A 19282-nucleotide genomic window follows, 5' to 3' on the forward strand; every position below is an offset into this window, starting at 1 on the left:
GCGAGTACGCACCAGTGGTGGTTAGCAACATTCTCTCTACATCCATGCTAGCAACCAGCACAGACTACCGTGCAGAAAAATAGTTTTTTCACCTTCATTTGAACACTGAGAAGAACTTTTCCGCTTGACAGGATATTGATGTCATTTGGTGGAATCCAAAACGGCGGGTGAGTGCTTGAAAACGGGCAGTTTTTATATTTTTATCGTGGTATTTGACCGTCTAGATGCCTTCTGTTAGCAGGCTAGCTAACAGCCACTTTATGTAATCATGGCGGAGTGTTGACGGGCAGATTCGCGCTGTTTCATGCTAGCTATTCTGTAGTTACGTGTTATATACATTTTAAAATAAAACAGCGGTTAACAGTGTGCCTGCTCTGCATACTAAATCCAAATAAAATCATAAAAAGCCATACATATACGAATGAAATGCTCACTTCTTCGATTTCAAAAACATCAACAATACAAGTCAACGGCTAACGTCAGGTGTTTTCAGGGTACCTTAGGTCACCAGTGAAATAAAGGCTTAGTTCAGCTATAAATGCTTGTGCTAATGTTTTGTTCTGTCATGTTTTTCTGTCCACACAGTCGCCGCAGCAAATGGGACCAGCCCGGCCCCGGACCCTGCTCCGGTGGGATGGGGGAGGCAGAGTCTGCTCCCACCGGGGCTCTGGATGCTGCAGCTGCGGTGGCTGCCAAGATCAATGCTATGTTAGTAGCTAAAGGAAAACTGAAACCCTCACAGATAGGCGTCCCGGGACCCCCTGACAAGGTAATGAGGAGCGTGATGTGCAGATATGCCTGGTATTTTAAAATACAATTAGCTCTGTTGTTGGAGTATCTCGTATAGAGGTGGGCTATATGTTATAAGATAAGATAGTACTTTATTGATCCCAATTTGGGAAATGTGTGTGTTGCAGCAGCATAAAAGACATGGCATTGTACAATAACAATTAAAAAGATTAGAATACACATTATAGTGTGATATTTTATACATTTGTCAACAATGAGTAGGGAAATCCAGACAGTATTTCATGTCATGTTGATCCTGATAATCATGAAAATAGTATTACCACTTTTAAAATGGCACATAAACATACTGGAAACAAGCAAGCAAACATGTCATTTACACATACATTTTCTAACTTACTGTCTGGCAGAAACTGATATTCTTGGGTCCCAATATAAATCACAAATATCTGCACATTGCTGTCTTGAACATTTTTCTTCAACAACTGCTATTTATTTTGTAAAATAATTATTCAGTGTTATCACAATGTTAAACACAAATTATTCGCATGGTCTGGTTTTTTTGTGACTGTGGCCCTAATTAATTTGGAGTGACTCATACTTTATTTATTGACTACCCTTTCTCAGGCTGTGGGTGTCTGGAAGCCTCCAGTTCAAACAAAAGCCAAAGATGACCTGGTCGTCGCTGAGGTGGAGATCAACGACGTCCCGATCAACTGCCGGAATCTGCTGACACGTGGACAAACTCAGGATGAGGTCAGCAGCAGTACAAACAATCACCTTTCACAGAATTACAATCTTCACTGACTTTGTGGAGTATCTATTGACATGAATCCTATCTCACTGGTTTGTCTGCAGATCAGTAAAGTGAGTGGTGCTGCCGTATCAACCAGAGGCCGTTACATGGCGGCAGATGAGAAGGGCAAAGCGTTACCAGGGTGACTCTCGCCTACTATTTTCAGATACTGATACAAAAAACGAGTTATCCTGCTGCTTTAATTATTATATCTAACACAACCTCTCTCTTTTTCCACAGGGATCGACCTCTGTATCTGCATGTCCAAGGACAGACTAGGGAGCTTGTCGACAGTCAGTACTTTTTCCTAAGTCTTTTATGATATATGTCTTCATATATGATGTGATAAGACTAACGTTTTATTTCCCCCTCATTATCCAGGGGCAGTTAACAGAATCAAGGAGATAATCACCAACGGTGTGGTGAAGGCTGCAACTGCCTCATCATCCTCTTCATCTTTCCCCCCTGGTGGGGCTTCAGTCACAGTTTACCAGCAGCACAACCTACCTCCTCCATCACTGCCCCCCATAACCCACCACAAACCACACTTTCAGTCCGGGGTGAGTCCGGCTTTCTTTTGTCTTCTTACAACTTGTGAACTAAGGGTACATCCACTCTTTTAGTGTTTATTCTGGACATGCAGAAACGTAGACAACAATTAATGATGACACACTCACCAACACTTAATTCCTGGGTCTATCATTTACAAACGGCCTTTTCCGGTTTGTCATCCTCCTATCACATGACACTTTTTCTAAAGAAAACAGACATTAGCCCCAACTTATAGTGGTTAATATTGTTGTCTATTGTTGGCTATGATAACTGCTTTTGTGCAGTTAAATTCTGCATTTCAAATGCTATTGGTGTTTGTTGAGATTTGTGACAATTACATGGAGAAGCATGTGAATACCCAGTGTATGCGGTTAGGTGAAATGCTTTTTATTCATGTTAGTATAGACAACTTTTTGTTCTTTTAAACAAACGTGAAGTAGTCCTAGATGATACTACCATGAAAAGCTTAGTAAGAAATGAAAGTGTTGCACAATATATGTACTTGCCTACAGCGAAGGATATAGTTGTATTTATGCCTTTTATGATACATTTCCTTTCTCAGATGCATTATGTTCAAGATAAACTCTTTGTGGGCCTGGAGCACGCTATCCTGGGGTTTGTGGTCAAAGAGCGTGTGGAGGGCCCCGGGTGTTCGTACCTGCAGCACATCCAGGCGGAGACTGGGGCCAAAGTCTTCCTCAGAGGAAAAGGATCAGGCTGTTTAGAGCCTGCTTCTGGACGAGAGGCCTTTGAACCCATGTACATCTACATCAGGTGGGTGTCCTATTAATCAATAAAGATTAAGAACATCTGCTTTTCAGAGAGGGTTCCTGCTTGTGCAATAATATGAACTGGATGAGCACAAAGGTTCAGTAATAATAATAATAGATTTAATTTGTTTACGCTTTTACAGGTGCTCAAAGACCCTTTACAGATAATAGTGAAGAGAAAAGAAAGAAGAAAGGAACAACAAATAAATATAAAGTTAAAGTCAAATAATACAAAAACAATCACACATTAAAAGCCGGATTGAAGAGGTGAGTTTTTGTGAGTTTTTTGAAGGTGGTGAGGTCGGTGCAGTCTCTGATGGGTTGTGGGAGTGAGTTCCAGAGGGAGGGGGCAGCGACGGAGAAGGCTCTGTCCCCCCAGGTCCGGTGATTGGTGCGGGTGGGGATGGATAGGAGGTTGGCTTCTGATGAGCGGAGGCAGCGGGAAGGGGTGTGGTGGTGCAGCAGGTCTGTGAGGTAGGGGGGGGCCTGATTGTTGAGGGCTTTGTGAGTAATGAGGAGGACTTTGAAGTGGATTAATTGACGGACGGGGAGCCAGTTGAGGTTCTGGAGGATGGGAGTGATGTGGTCTCGGGAGCGGGTGTGGGTGAGGAGGCGGGCAGCAGAGTTCTGGATATGTTGGAGTTGCAGTTGGAGTAGAACTAAATGCAGTCTGTTTTCTCTCCAGTCATCCTAAACCAGAAGGACTTGCAGCAGCAAAAACTTTGTGTGAGAACCTGCTTCAGACGGTGAGTAATTTCTTGTTACTTTGAAATGTTAAACTGCAATACTTTCAAAACGAGCATGTACATCTCCAAATGCACGCTTACTCTCCCAAGCACAATCATAGCTATCAACCAACTTTGGCCCTTCTAATGATCATTCATTCCATAACAAAGACACGTTAGATTTTACACTTTTTGCGTTGTCTTTAAATAATGATATAATAGTATCAGTATCAATAGTACATTTTTATATTTTAATTGAACCACTAACAAGCCTTACATACAATGCTTTTCTTCCTCTAGGTCCATGCAGAGTATTCCCGCTTTCTCAATCAAATGAGCTCAATGATGCCAACACAACAAGGTACACTATACCAGTTTTTCAAAGTTGGTGTGTTCATCATTTGGTCTTTAGGGGACATGTCAGTGATGGTACTGGGCAAGACTTGCTTTATATTACTACTTTAACAAAATTAACCCTGACCCGACGTGTGACTGGAAGGACGTCGGTAAATAAATACGTTGTTAACGGGAGTTGTCTTTCTGTGGTTTAGATGTATCACTTGATTTGGCAACACAGCTGATAGAAGTCATGGGAAGAGCCTGACTTCATCTGTTTCTCTCTCTTCCTCCTCCAGGCTTTGCTCAGCCTCAAATGGTGAATGGAATGCCTCCGCAGCCTCCGTATTACCCCCCAGCTGGATACCAGCAAGGCTACGCCATGCCTATACCACCACCTCAGCCACATCCTGTCTCTCTCCCTTACACTGTCCCTCCCCCTTTACATCCTGCAGGCGTGCCTCCTCAGTACTCCCTCCCCCCCGCCCCCCTCCCTGCTCCCTCACACTCCCTCGCTCCGGCTCCTGCCCTTGCACCTCCTGCTTCAGGCACGATGCCACAGGTAGGATCGAGCCATTGAAACCACACGTGTGTAGCATGCAGAGCAACAATACTTACTAAATGTCTTTCCATCTCTGCAGACTCTTCCTCCTGTACCTTTTCCTCCATCAGCTGCAGCGCCACCCAAAGCTCCACCTGCTGCCGCTCCAGTCAACCCACCTCAGAAGAGACGCTTCACAGAGGAGGTCCCAGACGAGAGGAACAGCGGCCTACTCGGGTACCAGGTAATACACAGCTCTACACCCCTCATGATTCTGCTGGTTTTTACTTTGCACCCTTCTGCTTAGAGCTACCATTAGTCAATAAACAGCAAAATCATCACTAACCATTTTGATAATGTCACGATTTTCATGACATTTTATAGGTCAAAAGATTGATTAATCAATCTATGTACAATTGGCCGATTAATCGACTAAATTATGGTTAGTCCTTTTTTCACATAGTTTCTTGGCCTTTGTTTTATATCCCAATGCTTTGACCGAAGTGCATGTGTGTGTTAAATCACTTGAATCAGCCCATCATATCAAAGCTCTCTGGCGATTTATCTAATACCATTCCATTTTCCTTTCTTTAAATACTTGACCTTCATTGGTTAAGAGTGCATGGCTGTTTCCTGCTGCTGTGCATTTCCAGTTTATCTTTGTCTTTAATACGGAGTTTCAGAAAAAGGTCTTTTTAATACTGATAAGCTTCAAGAATCTTTCATAGTGGCTGGGGACAATGTCTGAGTAATCAGACTTGTGGTAAGCTATTCACAATGATTTTTGCCTTTGGTACTGATAAAGTTGAGACACATTAGTTAGTGTCAGGACAGGGTTTAGTGAAGGATGTGTGCTAATTGCGCCTGTGTGTTTTTCTGCTCATAGCATGGACCCATTCATATGACTAATTTAGGTGCAGGCTTCCCAGTGGGCAGCCCGGAGACTGCAGGACCCCCAACACAGAGTTCCTCTGGCCCACCGAGTGAGAGGGACAGGTACACAGAGTTCTGTTATATCTGTTTAAGAAAGGCCACCACCCATCAGCCAATGATCAGACCCAATCATTCTTATGCATAATTTACGCACAGACAATTATGTCATAGCAACAAACTCATATTATGTCATCGCTTTGGAAGTTCCTCAACATGTGTAAGTCCAAATTGACATGGAAGGACCTTTTTAAAAAAAAAAGGCTTTGACATCCTTAAGGTCCTGTAACTTAGTGCCATTATAAAGAAATGTATGTACCGTAATTTTCGGACTATAAGCCGCGCCTTTTTTCCCATTTTTCGACCCTGCGGTTTATGTAACGGTGCGGCTAATCTATGGATTTTTAAAGCTAACGGCCACTAGGGGACCTCCTAAATCTATGGATTTTACAGGTTACAGTCTCCAGCAGGAAACGCTGGAGGCCGGAAAAGAGTGAGACAGGTAGCGCGCAAAAGTAAAAGTGGAACCGAGAGTGGTACGAGAGACAGAACGAGAGCAAGACAGACAGACATTACGAGAGCGAGACAGTTTGTCCCCGTACCACTGGTTGAAAACCACTGCTGTAGATCACTGCCGGTACGTGCGCTGGGAGCGCACCGTTTAAGTTTGAAAGTTGAAAAGTTTGTGTGTCTGAAACGCTATGTGATACAGTACAGTTTACACAGTACATGTTCTGTAGCTACTATTGCACTAAATGGTAACACTTGAATACGTTATGCAAATATGCAACTTGTTTGTTGAAATGTTAATAAATGGGAGCTTCCTCAAACGGCCATCTCTTTCCCGACAATCCCCTCTGTGCACGAACCCTTACATATGGTAATTAAACATTAAAACACCTGCGGCTTATAGTCCAGTGCGGCTTATATATGTACACATCATTCAATTTAGCTGCTGCGGCTTATATTCAGGTGCGCCTTATAGTCCGAAAATTACGGGACCGTATGATTGAATTGAAATGTTCAGTGAAAGAGATGTTGCCAATGTGTTAGTGTATGCTGTCAATTCTAGGTCTGAGAATCTGAATTGGCAAAAATATCAGATAATGGAATTGGCCAAGTAAATTGCAATGGTTGTATCTCTTGATTATATGAATAATGTGCCAGTAAGCGGAGTTAACTCACCCCATTTCTCTTTGGTTCTCCAGTCGGCAGCTAATGCCTCCACCCCTGCTGCCTGTGAACGGAGTGAGACCCAAGATGGAGGAGAAAAGAGCACCGCAAGGCCCCGTGGGTAAGGGCATTATCATGTGGACTGACAAATCCCTGCCCAAATCCAAATCCACAGTTCCTGACTGTGGACTGTGTCCTTTATAAGCTCAGCCTGGATCTATTCTCAGCCTTAATGTAGGGCCGCAAGAGGAAAATGTAAATCCTGTAAATCCTCTCCGGGGCCACTTCAGTGGTTTTACTTGAAAGTATTGAAGAGGTATACTGTATATGTTACATACAGCCCAAGTAGATTTATAAAGAAGACTTAGCTGGCCCTAAAAAGCTTGTATTTCTTTGGGTTTATATATTAAGTGTTTGTGGCAGATTAGTTAAATACCCCCACCCTCTCTATTGGGCTTCTTATGATCCTTGCAGGATTCTGCTGCTGTGACTATTAATCTCCAGATAGTGAGGCGGAGCTAAGAATCAACATCTTTTGTGCATTGTACAATCCTTTGTCTGATAAATCGAGTCAACCTTGCCGTCCCGTTCTGATGACATAATCAGTCCGGGGTTTGTCCATAGTTTCTTTTTGCTTTCCTCACTAACAAGAATCTCTCCTGTTTTTGTGTTTTTCTCTTTTTCCCTGTGTTCTTCTTCTCTTCCATGTATCTTTGGGATGATGCTGGATTCTGATTGGGGGTGGGGTACGACTCGTCATGCTACGCTGCCGCTCGATTGGACGGCCCTCACACTGTCGCTCCCCACCAACCAATGGCGAATGACTTCCCTCTCCTCTACCCTGCTGACAAACTATGATTTAAATCTATTAACTATTTGTTTCTCCCAAAATGTGTTTGTAATGAACTTAAATCTGTCCTATTGGAAACATGTTGCTGCTGTTTTGTGTTGTTTTTTTCTCTCCCCATGTTTCTCTCTCCAAATGTGCCGCCTCTTCCTCTCTTCTGCGTGCTTCCTCTCTTCTTCTTTCAGAGCCCTCGGTGAAGAGAATGAAAACTGGTTTGGTGGCGTACAGCGGCGACTCCTCTGATGAAGAGGAGGACCACTCAACCTCCAAAGCCTCATGGCAAGGTAACCCTGGGGCAGCCCCCCCCTCCTCCTCAGGCTGGACTCAGGGCTACCACTGCCCTCCTCCACCGCTCCCCCGTGCTAAAACACAGCCACAGCAGCAGTCCATGCCTTTCTGGATGGCCCCCTAAAACAGGAAGAATCTAAACTCCCTCAGTGCGTTGTGCCGAGTCTTACAGGATGTTCACCCAAACCGTCTTTTTTCCTCCACTCATCACAGGGATGACTCCCTACGTGTTGGTTGCAGCATTGACTTAGTGCTTGGGTCGAAATGGGCATTCTAATGTTTTGGAGGACTGTTTGTTTAGCACACTATAGTTTGAGGATGAACACTTGCAGGAAGGACAATCCAAAATATTTTGTGGCTGTATAGAGATGGTCCGCTGAGCGATATTCTGCCTGCAGTTTTATTTAGAATGGTCCGGAAAACAATGCCAAGTGAAGTGTTGGAAAGTGTTACTTTGTTACAAAACAATATCTAAAGGCATTGATGTTGCACATCACTTATCACTTTTTCTTTTTATCCCTAGTACAGCTTTTTGTACTTTGTCACCCCCTTTCCTTACTCCCTGCCCTGAAGTCAGTGACACCAACTCTTCCTTTTCTGGTGATTTTGTACAGATCATATTGGACTAATATGTAGTAAACCTATTTAATTTATTTCATGCTTTTATGAAATAAATAAACTTAATTTATTGCTGTGTTTGAGCTTGTCTTTCTTTGTAAGGTCTATTTTTTTCACATCATCAACACCTCCCATCTGCCAAAATCTGTCAACAGTTCTGCTTGCCAAAATAAAAAGTGGATTAAGTGACAAACTTGCTGCAAATCACCAAAAACAGACCTTATCTTCATGAAAAACATGAACTTTAAAATGTGGAAGAACAATCATTTTAAGCAGTCCAACTTCAAATCAGTACATATGTATTTTCATTTCTAAAACAATGTTACAAATAATGTCCACAATACTTATGTTGTATAATGCTATTGTTAGAGCTATGAAGGACTGACAGTTGAAACTGACACCTGCACAGTTTTAAACCATCTCTATATCTGGCTCTCTCGGAGGGTTTTTCTCGTTATGCTGAGCGATGCGGCTCTCCATGACCGGCCGGAAGTGGCGGATCAGACCCTGTAGATGAAAAATGAAAGGCAAAGAGGGATAAAGGTGTCAAAATATAAATTGGTTCTTGTTTGAACTTGTACCCTTAGTCACTGTTTCACTGACAGCTATAAAAACACTCCAGAGATGTTACCTGCACGGGCCACGCCGCCCCGTCCCCCAGGGCACAGATGGTGTGCCCCTCGATCTGCTTGCTGAGCTCCCAGATCATATCGATCTCTGAAGCTGCTGCGTCTCCTCGAACAAACCTCCACATCATGCTGTCCATCCAGTCCACTCCTGAGGGGCGGGACAGAGAGGAAACCTTTAACCATTGTTTCAACCACATACTGGATTTATGGCAAATACACACATGGCAGGAATAACGTACCAAAGAAATAACAGTAATTTTCTCTTCACACATTAGTTTCATTTAGTTTAATACTTAGCAATTCTCATTTCTAAAGAAGTACAAATGGTGAATGCAACACCATAGTTGAGCCCTGCCCTCAATTTCCCAATGTATTTATTGGGTTTTCAGTACACTTAGTAATATAATAATTGACATACTATTGTTTGCAAAAAAAGTAAGGAAATCACAATGAAAAAAAACAAGGGATGATAAGATGGAAATGGCTGTTTAAAAAGTCACATTTTCCCACAGTATACCTATTCAAGTATTAATCTTCTTGCTAGTAATATTTTTAAATGACAGTAGTGTTTATTTTTACATAAATATAAATAGATGTAGTATTTCTCCCACCTAACAAGTAATGTGTTGTAAAAGTTAAGGGAGATCTGATTCCGGCAGGGTACTGTTATATATAATGACTTTAAGCACTTCTCTCACTGAGTGTTGTGGACAGAGAGAAAGACGTCCAAAACAATACTGAGGCCCTATTGTTTCTAAGAAGGATCAAGGTGAGGGTATGCATTATATAGTAAATGTAACTTCATGGTGGTGACTCTTGGTCCATTGTGCTGTTCCTCACCCTCTCTGCAGGGGGTGCACTGGCCACAGCTCTCATGTTTGTAGAACTCCACCAATCGTGCGATGGCTCGGATCACGTCAGTCTGGAGGAAAGAACACATTTCTCAGAATATCTTTCCAGACTGATTGTTACTGGGGTTAGAGTGTCATGTGTCATGTGAGTTATTCAGGGATCAGTTTACCGATTTATCCATAACTATGATGGCAGCGGTTCCCAGTGCTGTCTCTGCACGGACCAGGTCATCAAAATCCATCAATACATCATTGCACACATGGCGAGGGATGATGGGAGTGGAGGACCCCCCTGGGATCACTCCTAATAGATTATCCCAGCCGCCCCTCACCCCTCCTGAACCAAACACACAAGAAGAGAGAAGAAGTCATGTCAACCTCTGATAAAGTAAACCACTGTACACACACACAGGCACACACAGGCAGGCAGGCACACACACACACACACCTACCTGCGTGTCTCTCTATGAGCTCCCTCAGAGGAATAGACATCTCTTCCTCCACCGTGCATGGTGTGTTCACGTGACCCGAGATGTTGAACAGCTTCGTCCCGGAGTTTCTCTCCCTCCCAAAGCTGGCAAACCAAGCTCCCCCTCGACGACAGATTGCAGGCGCCACAGCAACCGTCTCGACATTGGCAACCGTCGTCGGGCATCCAAACACCCCTTAAAGGAGAGAGATGAAGCATTGAGTGATCACTTAAGCATTGATGGATTACTGAATGGGCCTACCGGGCACGCCCAGGGCCAAAAGTGTCATTGACCCCCTTGCCTTCACCTGTAAAAAGTCATCAACCAGGAAGAGACTAAACCTGACCTTAAAGAAACATTAAAAAACTACAAAAAGTCTAATACAATCACAACAGAAATGGCTTAATAGAGCCTAAATATAATAAAGACATTTCGACACTATGTTACGGTGCAAAACACAACCTTCAAAAGACTCAAAATAACCAAAAAGAGAAACAGAAAGGCTTTCAGAAAGGGCACAACAAACAGACAGAAATAAGACCAAACCAATTAAAGAGTAACACAAAGAGACATAAAACCAGAAGGAGATATGTGTACTGACTACAAAGAGACACAAAACAACAACTAAAAGAGGCTGAACAAAAATAAAGTCTGTGTGTCTTACTCCTTTGTAGGAGAAGTGGTGGGGCCTTTTCCGAGTCAGTACACAGAAGCCCTTTATCCCGTAATCCAACCATGCACAAAAGGACTGTAACTACAATATAGCCTGAGTTTGCAGTCTCTAAACTGCAATTAACTCCAATATGGAAACTGGATGTAGGAGGCTGTGGAGCTTCTTCCTCACCTATGTCTGCAGGGAATGGCGGCTTGAGTCTGGGTTTTCCTTGTTTGCCCTCAAGAGACTCGATGAGGGCCGTCTCCTCCCCGCAGATGTAGGCTCCGGCCCCTCGCACCACAAACACATCGAAGTCAAAGCCAGAGCCACACGCGTTCTTCCCCATTAGCCCTGCTTTGTATGCCTCATTGATAGCCACCTGTTTGAGGAGTTGAAACAAAAAACAAATGAAAACAATACATCATTCGTGGATTGACAAGTCACCCGTCTGTGCCTTTGTATACCTGCAGTGGTGGAGGACATATTTAGATCACATAAACAACACTCTTAGTATACTCTGTTGCAAGATCCTGCAATAAAGATGTTAAAAGAATTCAAGTATAATATTGAAAATATAGTTAAAAGTTAAAGTACAAAATACAGATAATTGTCTATTTTTTCTGTTACTATTATGTTTTATAGAATTTGATTGTTATTGCAAACATTATGAAAATAGTTACAAATGCCATCACAATAAAGCAAAGCCAAAAGGGAACAATTTTGGTTTTGTTCAACCAAACGTCCAAACATTATTGAAAGTAAATCAAAAAAATGTTTCTTCATTTTATTTTCATAAGGGGGGTGGAAGTAGAAAGGTTTAAAAGAAGGAAACACTCAAGTAAAGTTGAAATGCCCATTCTTAAACACAGTACTGGCCTAAATGTTTTTTCCACAACAGCTCACCTGTAGATTTGAAGACTCGTTGTAAAACTCTCCTCTGATGTAAATGTACGCGGCGCGGGCTCCCATGGCTCTCCCAGCAATCAGGCAGCCTTCTATCAGCTTGTGGGGGTCGTGACGCATTATCTCCCGGTCTTTACATGTCCCAGGCTCCCCCTCATCAGCATTCACCACCAGGTACTTAGGCCTGAGGAAAGAAGGAAACATGGATCACCAGAGTGTCATTACTGGTGTGGCTCCTACAGTCACTCTGACTGATCTGGATTGTTTCTTCTCCTACCTGCCGTCGCTGGGTTTGTTCATGAAGCCCCACTTCATGCCGGTGGGGAAGCCTGCTCCTCCTCTGCCTCGGAGCCCTGAGACTTTCACCTCATTCAGGATCCAGTCTGTGCCCTTCAGTAGGATCTCCTTCGTCTTATGCCAGTCTCCTCGTTTCATTGAGCCCTTGAGTCTGGTAGGAAGAGGGAGAGAGATGAACAAGTAGTTATTCTTTTTTACTTCCCCACAGTTTTGTTTATTAAAATGTTCTGCTGTTTCATGGATCAGCAGATTATTTTTTACATTTCAAAGCCCTGACAGGTAAACGGTAATATACCTGGAGATAAATTAATAGTGATAATAAATATTTAACCTGTTAAGCACTGAGCCTGTTTTTCAGGTCTCGGGCTCGAAAATGACATTTCCAGAACAAATGACCATAACTATACTTCTAAAAGGGGAAAATTAATAATCTTTTTTATCAAAGTAATGATAAACCTGTGAGTTGGATGTAGAAAAGTCAGAATCAATATAGATATTTTTAATTTTAAAGAGAATTCAGATTGAACATAGTAAAAAACTGTAAATTATATTGACCGTCCAAAAATTCCTTTTTACTTATAGTGAAAACTACCCTTGGATGATCGTAAGGTAGACTACAAGCTTTAAAAATCCAAATTAAAACATATAATAAGTGCCCTGTATCAAGATTGATGCAAAACAAGTGACATTTCACCTTTTTAGGGAGGTTTAGCAAAAACAACTCCACCTCTGAGGTGATTTGGGTGGAAGTAGGCGTTTTTACCGTTTCTCTGGAACCCATTGGTCGATTTTGGTGATTGCCATCTCTTTTTGACAGTTAGAGCCAATAGAATCGCACACACATGGTAATAAAAAAAGAGGTGGGGGCTTTGCGTATGCAGGTTTGCATCAGAGTGAACCTATCTCTCGCTCTGACATCTGGAAACGGGAAAGCAGTTTTATTGCTTATGGATTATCAGAAATCATTTCAAAGGGACACAGGCACATTGGATTAACCTATGGATTAACTTCAGCAGCGTTTTTATCGTTTTAATGCCATTGAAGACCACTTTTGACCAGACAACGACCAAGGTGAGCCATGTTGCCGTTTCTAGCTACCTAGCGCCACATGTTTTGATGTCTGTTCCTATTAATAGCTTCACTAGTTCTTTTCATGGAGTGATGATGTAGGTGCCGATCGATTCTGTGTCATCTCACGATCAGATCGATGGGTTGGACGTGCAGCTACGATAAGTAATAAGGCTGTTATGAGTGAGTTTCTTTGCAACACCCCGTTAGCATTTTTTGCTCGTGGCTAATTCGTAGGCTCAGCGCTAGCTTTGTGGTTTTTGTTGAAAAAATAAAAATGATCAGTTAGCTGAGTTTGTTCCCGTTACATGGATGTAAAACATTCATAGTTTATTGAATATTAAGATGCCCTCAGACTAAGATGACCAGATTTCCAAAATTAAAACCGGGGACATTTTGAGTTTTGCGGTCAAAATGTCATTAACATATCCAATTTTCTTCACTGTGAAAGAAAAAAGGGGGACAATTCTGGTTCAATGCAATTCGAACATTTGAACTGTTGGATACAAACAGAAGGACGATAGCTCATATATGAGACTTCAAAGGTCTTTTATTTTGAAACTGTCAGATTGTCCTTATTCTCTCTGAGTGATTAGATGGGGTGTCCTGCTATCACCCTGAAGTGAAATAAGTCTTTTATAATGAAGGGTTTTTGTTTCATTTTTATCTAAAAATAGAGGGATGATAGCTCATGAGACTACAAAGGTCTTTTATTTTGAAGTGGTTAAAGAACGTTATTGAATTTTATTATTTGTATTATTAGACATTAATATGATCCCTATAAAGTATATTCATTACTCGTTATAAAGACTGTATATAATGACTAGTTTGCACATCCCTTTCAAGATTTCAAGATTTTCTAAGGTTTATTGACATATCATATTATACACAACTACGGTGTGGTTATGCAATGAATGAAAAACTTGGGTCGCAGGTTCCTCAACAGCGCATTACAAGACATCTATCAATATGTGTGTATACTCCACCATTAAACTGTCATATTCTGCACATTTCTTATACTATCTACATACATCTATTAAGAGTATAATACATATGTATAATATCAATTAAAATAAGTCCTTGAACATAACGTGCTTTAACCACGACGTGTCCCTTTCTATCAGCTGTGCACCTTATGGTGTAAATACAGCCTATCTACCAATTGGATCGGGGGCCGCTCCCTCCGTCGGAGCAGCCTCCGGCCGCCTCGATAAGGCGGCTCCTTAGCCGTCTCCCTGTTCCCATCCGAAGTGCGTAGGTCAATATTAGGACTCCCGCAACAACTACTGGTGCCAGTTGGAACTGAACACACCTCCCGAAGATTGAGGTCCGACCCCGCGTTCATAAGGCGACCGTCTCTTCTGGGTCCGACCTATTAGTGTCGCAGAAATAGCGTCCGAGGTCCAAACAAGTGCGTTCCACCCCACGGGCGCTGGAACTACATGGAACCGGAACTGAAAAGTCCACAACAAACTTCCTGTCCACAGGCTAGGGTCTACGTGTGGCTCTCCATGAAGCCCTCGTAACGACCTGGAGGTCTGCAAACAATAACTTTGCGTGTAGTTCAAGGGAAGATCGGAAGAGACCACGATTCTACCATACGGCGACGATGACAGAAAGGCTACAACTCGACAATTTCTGGCGGTGGAAAACTTTCATACGATGGTCCCCACGGGTACAGGCAGCAAATTCCGGTAGAAGGTAGCGGAAAGGGTACAACCAGCAGAGTCGTAGCTACCGATCTAGCAGACGTTATTCGGCATGAAAAGACCTACGGAACACAGCAGATCCAGTACGATGTATTTACAACTTGTCGTAGCCGGCTCTCTCTGGCTCGGGACGCCTTTGTTGCAAGGGAGTCAGAAGACTTGGGACGGACGCAACGGGTAAACGACCAGACCTCCTTGTTTCGGACCAGCCCACCTTCGCAGAGGGTACCTTACTTGAATCTGTATTTACGGTTCCAGGACCACACTACTATGGGAGTTGTCGAAGTCCACTCTCTGGTGTTCACGGTCTGCCACAGTATACGCCGTCAGGTTCCTAGCGTCGCACGTGATGGGGGTCGGAAAGAGGTAACAGGACCTTCGACAGAAGCTATACAGGGACTCGGTCTCATTCGCATGGGACCAGATTTGACAGACTGGAAGGGTGCAGCTGTTGGTCGAACAAGGACACTTCGACACTCAGGTGTGGGCGCCGAGCTCCGCCGATACCCTAGTACGAGAGGTTTTAAGAAACTTACCCTTCTGTTGTCTCGGTCGCCTCTACCCAGACATTACTGAACCCCAGGAAGGCGTCCCAAATAACCCGGAAGCCGTCTCGATACTGCCCTCCGCGGCCGCGGTCCAGAAGAACCTCGAAGAACTGGTAAGGGCCATCGGTGCTGCTCTTCTTACGTGTCTCGGTCGTGGTCTACAACAACACGAGGACCCACCCACCTTGCTTGAGGCGCCAGCCCCCAAAACACCAAAACATACAACGCGCCGGGCCTTCTAAACCGGCCGAACTCGAATGAATTACTCCGGGAGTGACTCAGTAGGACGACATTTCAAAGGGCTCTCTTCACCTAAGCTGTTGACAGACGAGGGTTCTACCTTTCTGTGGAGCGCGCTACAGTCAGCCCGTTTCAGGAAACCAGACGCAGGCCCCTTCGGCCGGCAAGAAGTCTCTCGACCCTATGCTACCGTAGACGACACTGACCCGTGAGACCCCCCCGCAACATAAAGACGGACATTCGACCAACTACCAGGACGGTGCGGAATGCTGATCTCACGGCCTTCAGCTAACCAAGCTGCTGAAGACAGGTAGACACAGGACGCCCACTGCAGGTCGGAGACCTCGTCCAGGACAACGTCAGTGTCGTCGGTGGAGAAGAGACCTCGATCGGGAGACCACCAGTGTGTGTCTTCTGCCGAGCGGCGCGTGAGGAGCAGGTTGGGCCCTACATAACAAGGACAATATCATGGGTGTGCCTTACCGAAGAAACGGGCGTGGGTTCTCCCTATATCTCGGGACTTAATCTTCTGAAGATTCTGGTTGTCCTTCTTGACGGCGGTTTTTGACTTTTGCACTGAACCTAGTATTTTTATTAGTCGTCAATTGTTGTGTAGAATCTAAATGAAAAGTGTGGTTATGCGCAGAGGAAACGTCATAGTTGGGATTAAAGCCGGACTGAAAATANATTTATATTAGCTTCTGGGGAAAGCCATGGGGGAACACTGCTAAATGGGCTTGCTTTGGCAAACTTTATGGTCTCCACTCCATATGCCCTTGTTCTCTCCTTACTTGTCCAGCCAAACCCACGCCCCTGGAACTTTGTATATTCCCAGCAATCCTGTTTGTGATATTTTCCTCTCCACTTCCTTGTAGCCTGACCCAATAGGCCTATGACAGAGCAATTTGACCGTTATGGTGTAAATACAGCCTATCTACCAATTGGATCAAATATAAAAGTCAGCCGAATTAGGGTTGATACTGCAAGGAGACGTATTGTGTGAAAAGAAATGTAAGATGTTGTTTAATTGCTGATATATTTATGATCCACGTCACGTTTTCAGTCTTGGCGGCAGTTCTTCCTGTTTGTCTGGAAGTCTTCTCATCAGGAGAAGACTTCAGTAGAAGCTGCTGGGAGTCCCAGCAGCTTCTACTGAAGCCAGTCCCCAACTCCGGGGACTTCCTGCCTGGGACTTCGGGTGGCAGTATACGCCGTGAAGTTGTTTGCGGCCTGCCAGTAAACCCGAAGCAGAAGAAGAAGAAGTGACGTCAGCGGGTTCATTTGAGTAATCTTCCCTCAGGATCTTATTCTGGTGTGAGCATGATCTGCTCTTTAGTTCCATGAACTAAATAACTCCGGGGAACTAAGTGCTGGGAACTAAGTACGGCAAAGTACTTGGTATGAAAGAGGCTATTGAGGACTTTGCTTTTCAGGTGACTTTCCTCCATACTTTTAGAATGTCTACATACCAAGGAGAGGAAAGGAAGAATACTTTGAAATGGAATGTAGAATACTTTGAAATGGAATGTAGAATACTTTGAAATGTAATGTAGAATGTGTCGGTAGACCAAAGCACATTCCGGAATGTTCGGCTCTGAAGTCTTACTGAACCTGATGATGTCATATCACATTGTCTGCAAGAGAGCATGCTCTCTGGTTAAATAGCAACTCAACTTATTTACAGTTTGTGCAGGACGATAACAAGCCAGGTTTTATCCCAGCCACATCGAGTTCACATTATCAGTGAGAAGCAGCTATTTCTTCACGATGAATAGGATGGACAGAGAAAGATCAGTTTTCAACGTGACGTTCAACAACTCTCCATGGCACCGAAAGAATTGTCCCTCTGAGGACAGTTCTGATGAGGAGGAGATCGAGGAGGAAATTGAGGAGGAAATCCTGGAAGAAACCATGGCGGATGTGCAGGAAACCATGGTGGAGGGGCAGGAGTTTGCAAACAAGATGGAGGAGGAAGTTGAGGATGATCGAGTGTTTGCATTCTCGGTGGATGAAGACTTTGAAGATTCATTGGACCTTCATGACGAGGAAGAGTCCGAAATTAATGAAATGTCTGACCTAGATGAGACAGAGTCAGAAATGGAAGAGGTTTTGGAATTTGTAGCAGACACAGAGTCTGAAAACGAAGAGATTTTGGACTTTAATGATGAGAAACAGTCCGAAATCAACAAGATTGCAAACTTTGATGAGACAGAGTCTGAAACCGAAGAGATTCTTGAGTTTGTTGAGGAGGTGGAGGAAGAAATCCAAGAGGAGGTTCAGGAGTTTGCTGAGGAGGTGGAGGAAGATATTAAGGAGCAGACCTCCATCTCCAGCAACAGAGAAAACTACAGCGTCACTTCCTTTGATGAGGTAAGAATTCAATTCAGTGGCACACATGTCTACACTTACACTCGAGAAAACTGTAAAAAAGCTAATACTCAACGCTTTAGTTTCTTTACTAAAGTTTTTCCCAAAAATAAATCAACATAGTAAATCATCTTTAATGCAATTGATCACAGCATACTTTTTCAAACCGATTGATGCAGAGTTAACTCCACTTCTGTTAAACACTGCACATAGACAACACAATAATATTTGTTTTATGTTTCACAGACAGAGGACTCTGAAAGATCTGAGGGATCTGACGAATCATCTGGCCTTCAGGAAGCCCTGGATGAGGAGAGAAAAGCCAAAGCTGCTCTTGAAGAGGCTTTGATGAAGGAGAAAACATCTACAGCTCAGCACAAAGCAGCCCTGAAGGACGAGCAAAAAGAAAAAGACGCTCTTGCAAAGGCTCTGAAGTATGAGCGCGATGAAAATAATTCCCTTCGTGATAGAATAAAGCTCATAAACGCTGCTCTGAAACAGTCACACAAAGAGCCGCAGCGTGGTACAACAAAGCTGAAAATGACTATAATGACTTCTGAGCTTGAAGAGGACAAGAAGGTGATTGAGAAGCTCCAGATAGATCATCATGCATCCTCCAGCCAGCACCAAAGAGAAATCTCAGAGCTGATTCTGTTGAATACTGCCTCAGTGACAGCAATAAAGGACCGCCTCACTGAGCTGCAGGAAGGAAAGTCTGAAAAAAGACGAAGACATTGATTCCCTGCACTCAAATGTCCTGAATCTCCAAAGCGACATCGTAGCCAAGGTCAGCATTGTTACCTCACTACAGGAGAAAGCGAATAAGTGTGCCTCAGACCTCAAAGAGGAGCTAACAAAAAGCAGCTCACTGCAGAGGGACTACGAAGCTGCTGTCTCTCAGCAGAAGAAGGAAGCAGGAGGACTGGCCCTTCTGACTCAGGGGAACCAACACCTCGCCAATGAGAACAAAAGACTGCAAAGTGAACTGGAGGCTACTCTCAATAAACAGCACATTGAAGAGAAGAAGCTTCAAGGTGACAGAGGAGCTTCCAGCAGACTGGAGGAGGCCCTTAAGAAGGAGGAGGCTCGTTTCTCCAGAGCTTCAAAGACGATCCAGAGTCAAGAGAAAGAGCTGTCTGAGAAGACCCTGGGTTTGGACGGCCTGTGGAGGGACTACGAGGCTGCTGACTCTCAGCGGAAGAAGGATGCAGAACAACTCGCC

At 43.7% G+C, this 19282-nt stretch overlaps 2 protein-coding genes across 4 annotated transcripts in view; one reads left to right on the plus strand and one right to left on the minus strand.

The window, feature by feature from the left end:
• Positions 1 to 8413, plus strand: khdc4 (KH domain containing 4, pre-mRNA splicing factor). 3 transcript variants are annotated; one of them, XR_798783.1, is made up of 14 exons: positions 1 to 167; positions 586 to 769; positions 1375 to 1503; positions 1606 to 1685; positions 1784 to 1836; positions 1925 to 2103; positions 2658 to 2869; positions 3551 to 3611; positions 3891 to 3951; positions 4226 to 4488; positions 4568 to 4711; positions 5382 to 5463; positions 6606 to 6691; positions 7603 to 7616. XR_798783.1 is itself a non-coding variant. In XM_010775552.1 (14 exons), exons 1-14 carry the CDS (start codon positions 139 to 141, stop codon positions 7827 to 7829), a joined length of 1818 nt encoding a protein of 605 aa, XP_010773854.1. In that variant the 5' UTR covers positions 2 to 138; the 3' UTR covers positions 7830 to 8413. The 3 variants fall into 3 exon arrangements, 2 of the variants coding, with proteins under 2 accessions (XP_010773856.1, XP_010773854.1); XM_010775552.1 differs by having other exon boundaries at positions 2 to 167; positions 5354 to 5463; positions 7603 to 8413; XM_010775554.1 differs by lacking the exon at positions 7603 to 7616 and having other exon boundaries at positions 6606 to 6700.
• A 175-nt stretch (positions 8414 to 8588) lies between these two features.
• LOC104949237 (NADH dehydrogenase [ubiquinone] flavoprotein 1, mitochondrial-like) overlaps positions 8589 to 19282 on the minus strand; it is a 39116-nt gene continuing 28422 nt past the window's right edge. The window contains exons 4-11 of the mRNA XM_010775558.1: positions 12109 to 12279; positions 11832 to 12015; positions 11118 to 11307; positions 10256 to 10468; positions 9974 to 10140; positions 9793 to 9874; positions 8955 to 9100; positions 8589 to 8830 (exon numbers count right to left, since the gene is read on the minus strand). Of these exons, the coding sequence (XP_010773860.1) occupies positions 8735 to 8830; positions 8955 to 9100; positions 9793 to 9874; positions 9974 to 10140; positions 10256 to 10468; positions 11118 to 11307; positions 11832 to 12015; positions 12109 to 12279 (1249 nt within the window). The 3' untranslated portion in view covers positions 8589 to 8734. The remainder of the gene's footprint in view (positions 8831 to 8954; positions 9101 to 9792; positions 9875 to 9973; positions 10141 to 10255; positions 10469 to 11117; positions 11308 to 11831; positions 12016 to 12108; positions 12280 to 19282) is intronic.

The sequence above is a fragment of the Notothenia coriiceps genome, unplaced genomic scaffold (genome assembly GCF_000735185.1).
Source record: "Notothenia coriiceps isolate Sejong01 unplaced genomic scaffold, NC01 NC01_scaffold00015801, whole genome shotgun sequence".
Lineage (NCBI taxonomy): Eukaryota > Metazoa > Chordata > Actinopteri > Perciformes > Nototheniidae > Notothenia > Notothenia coriiceps.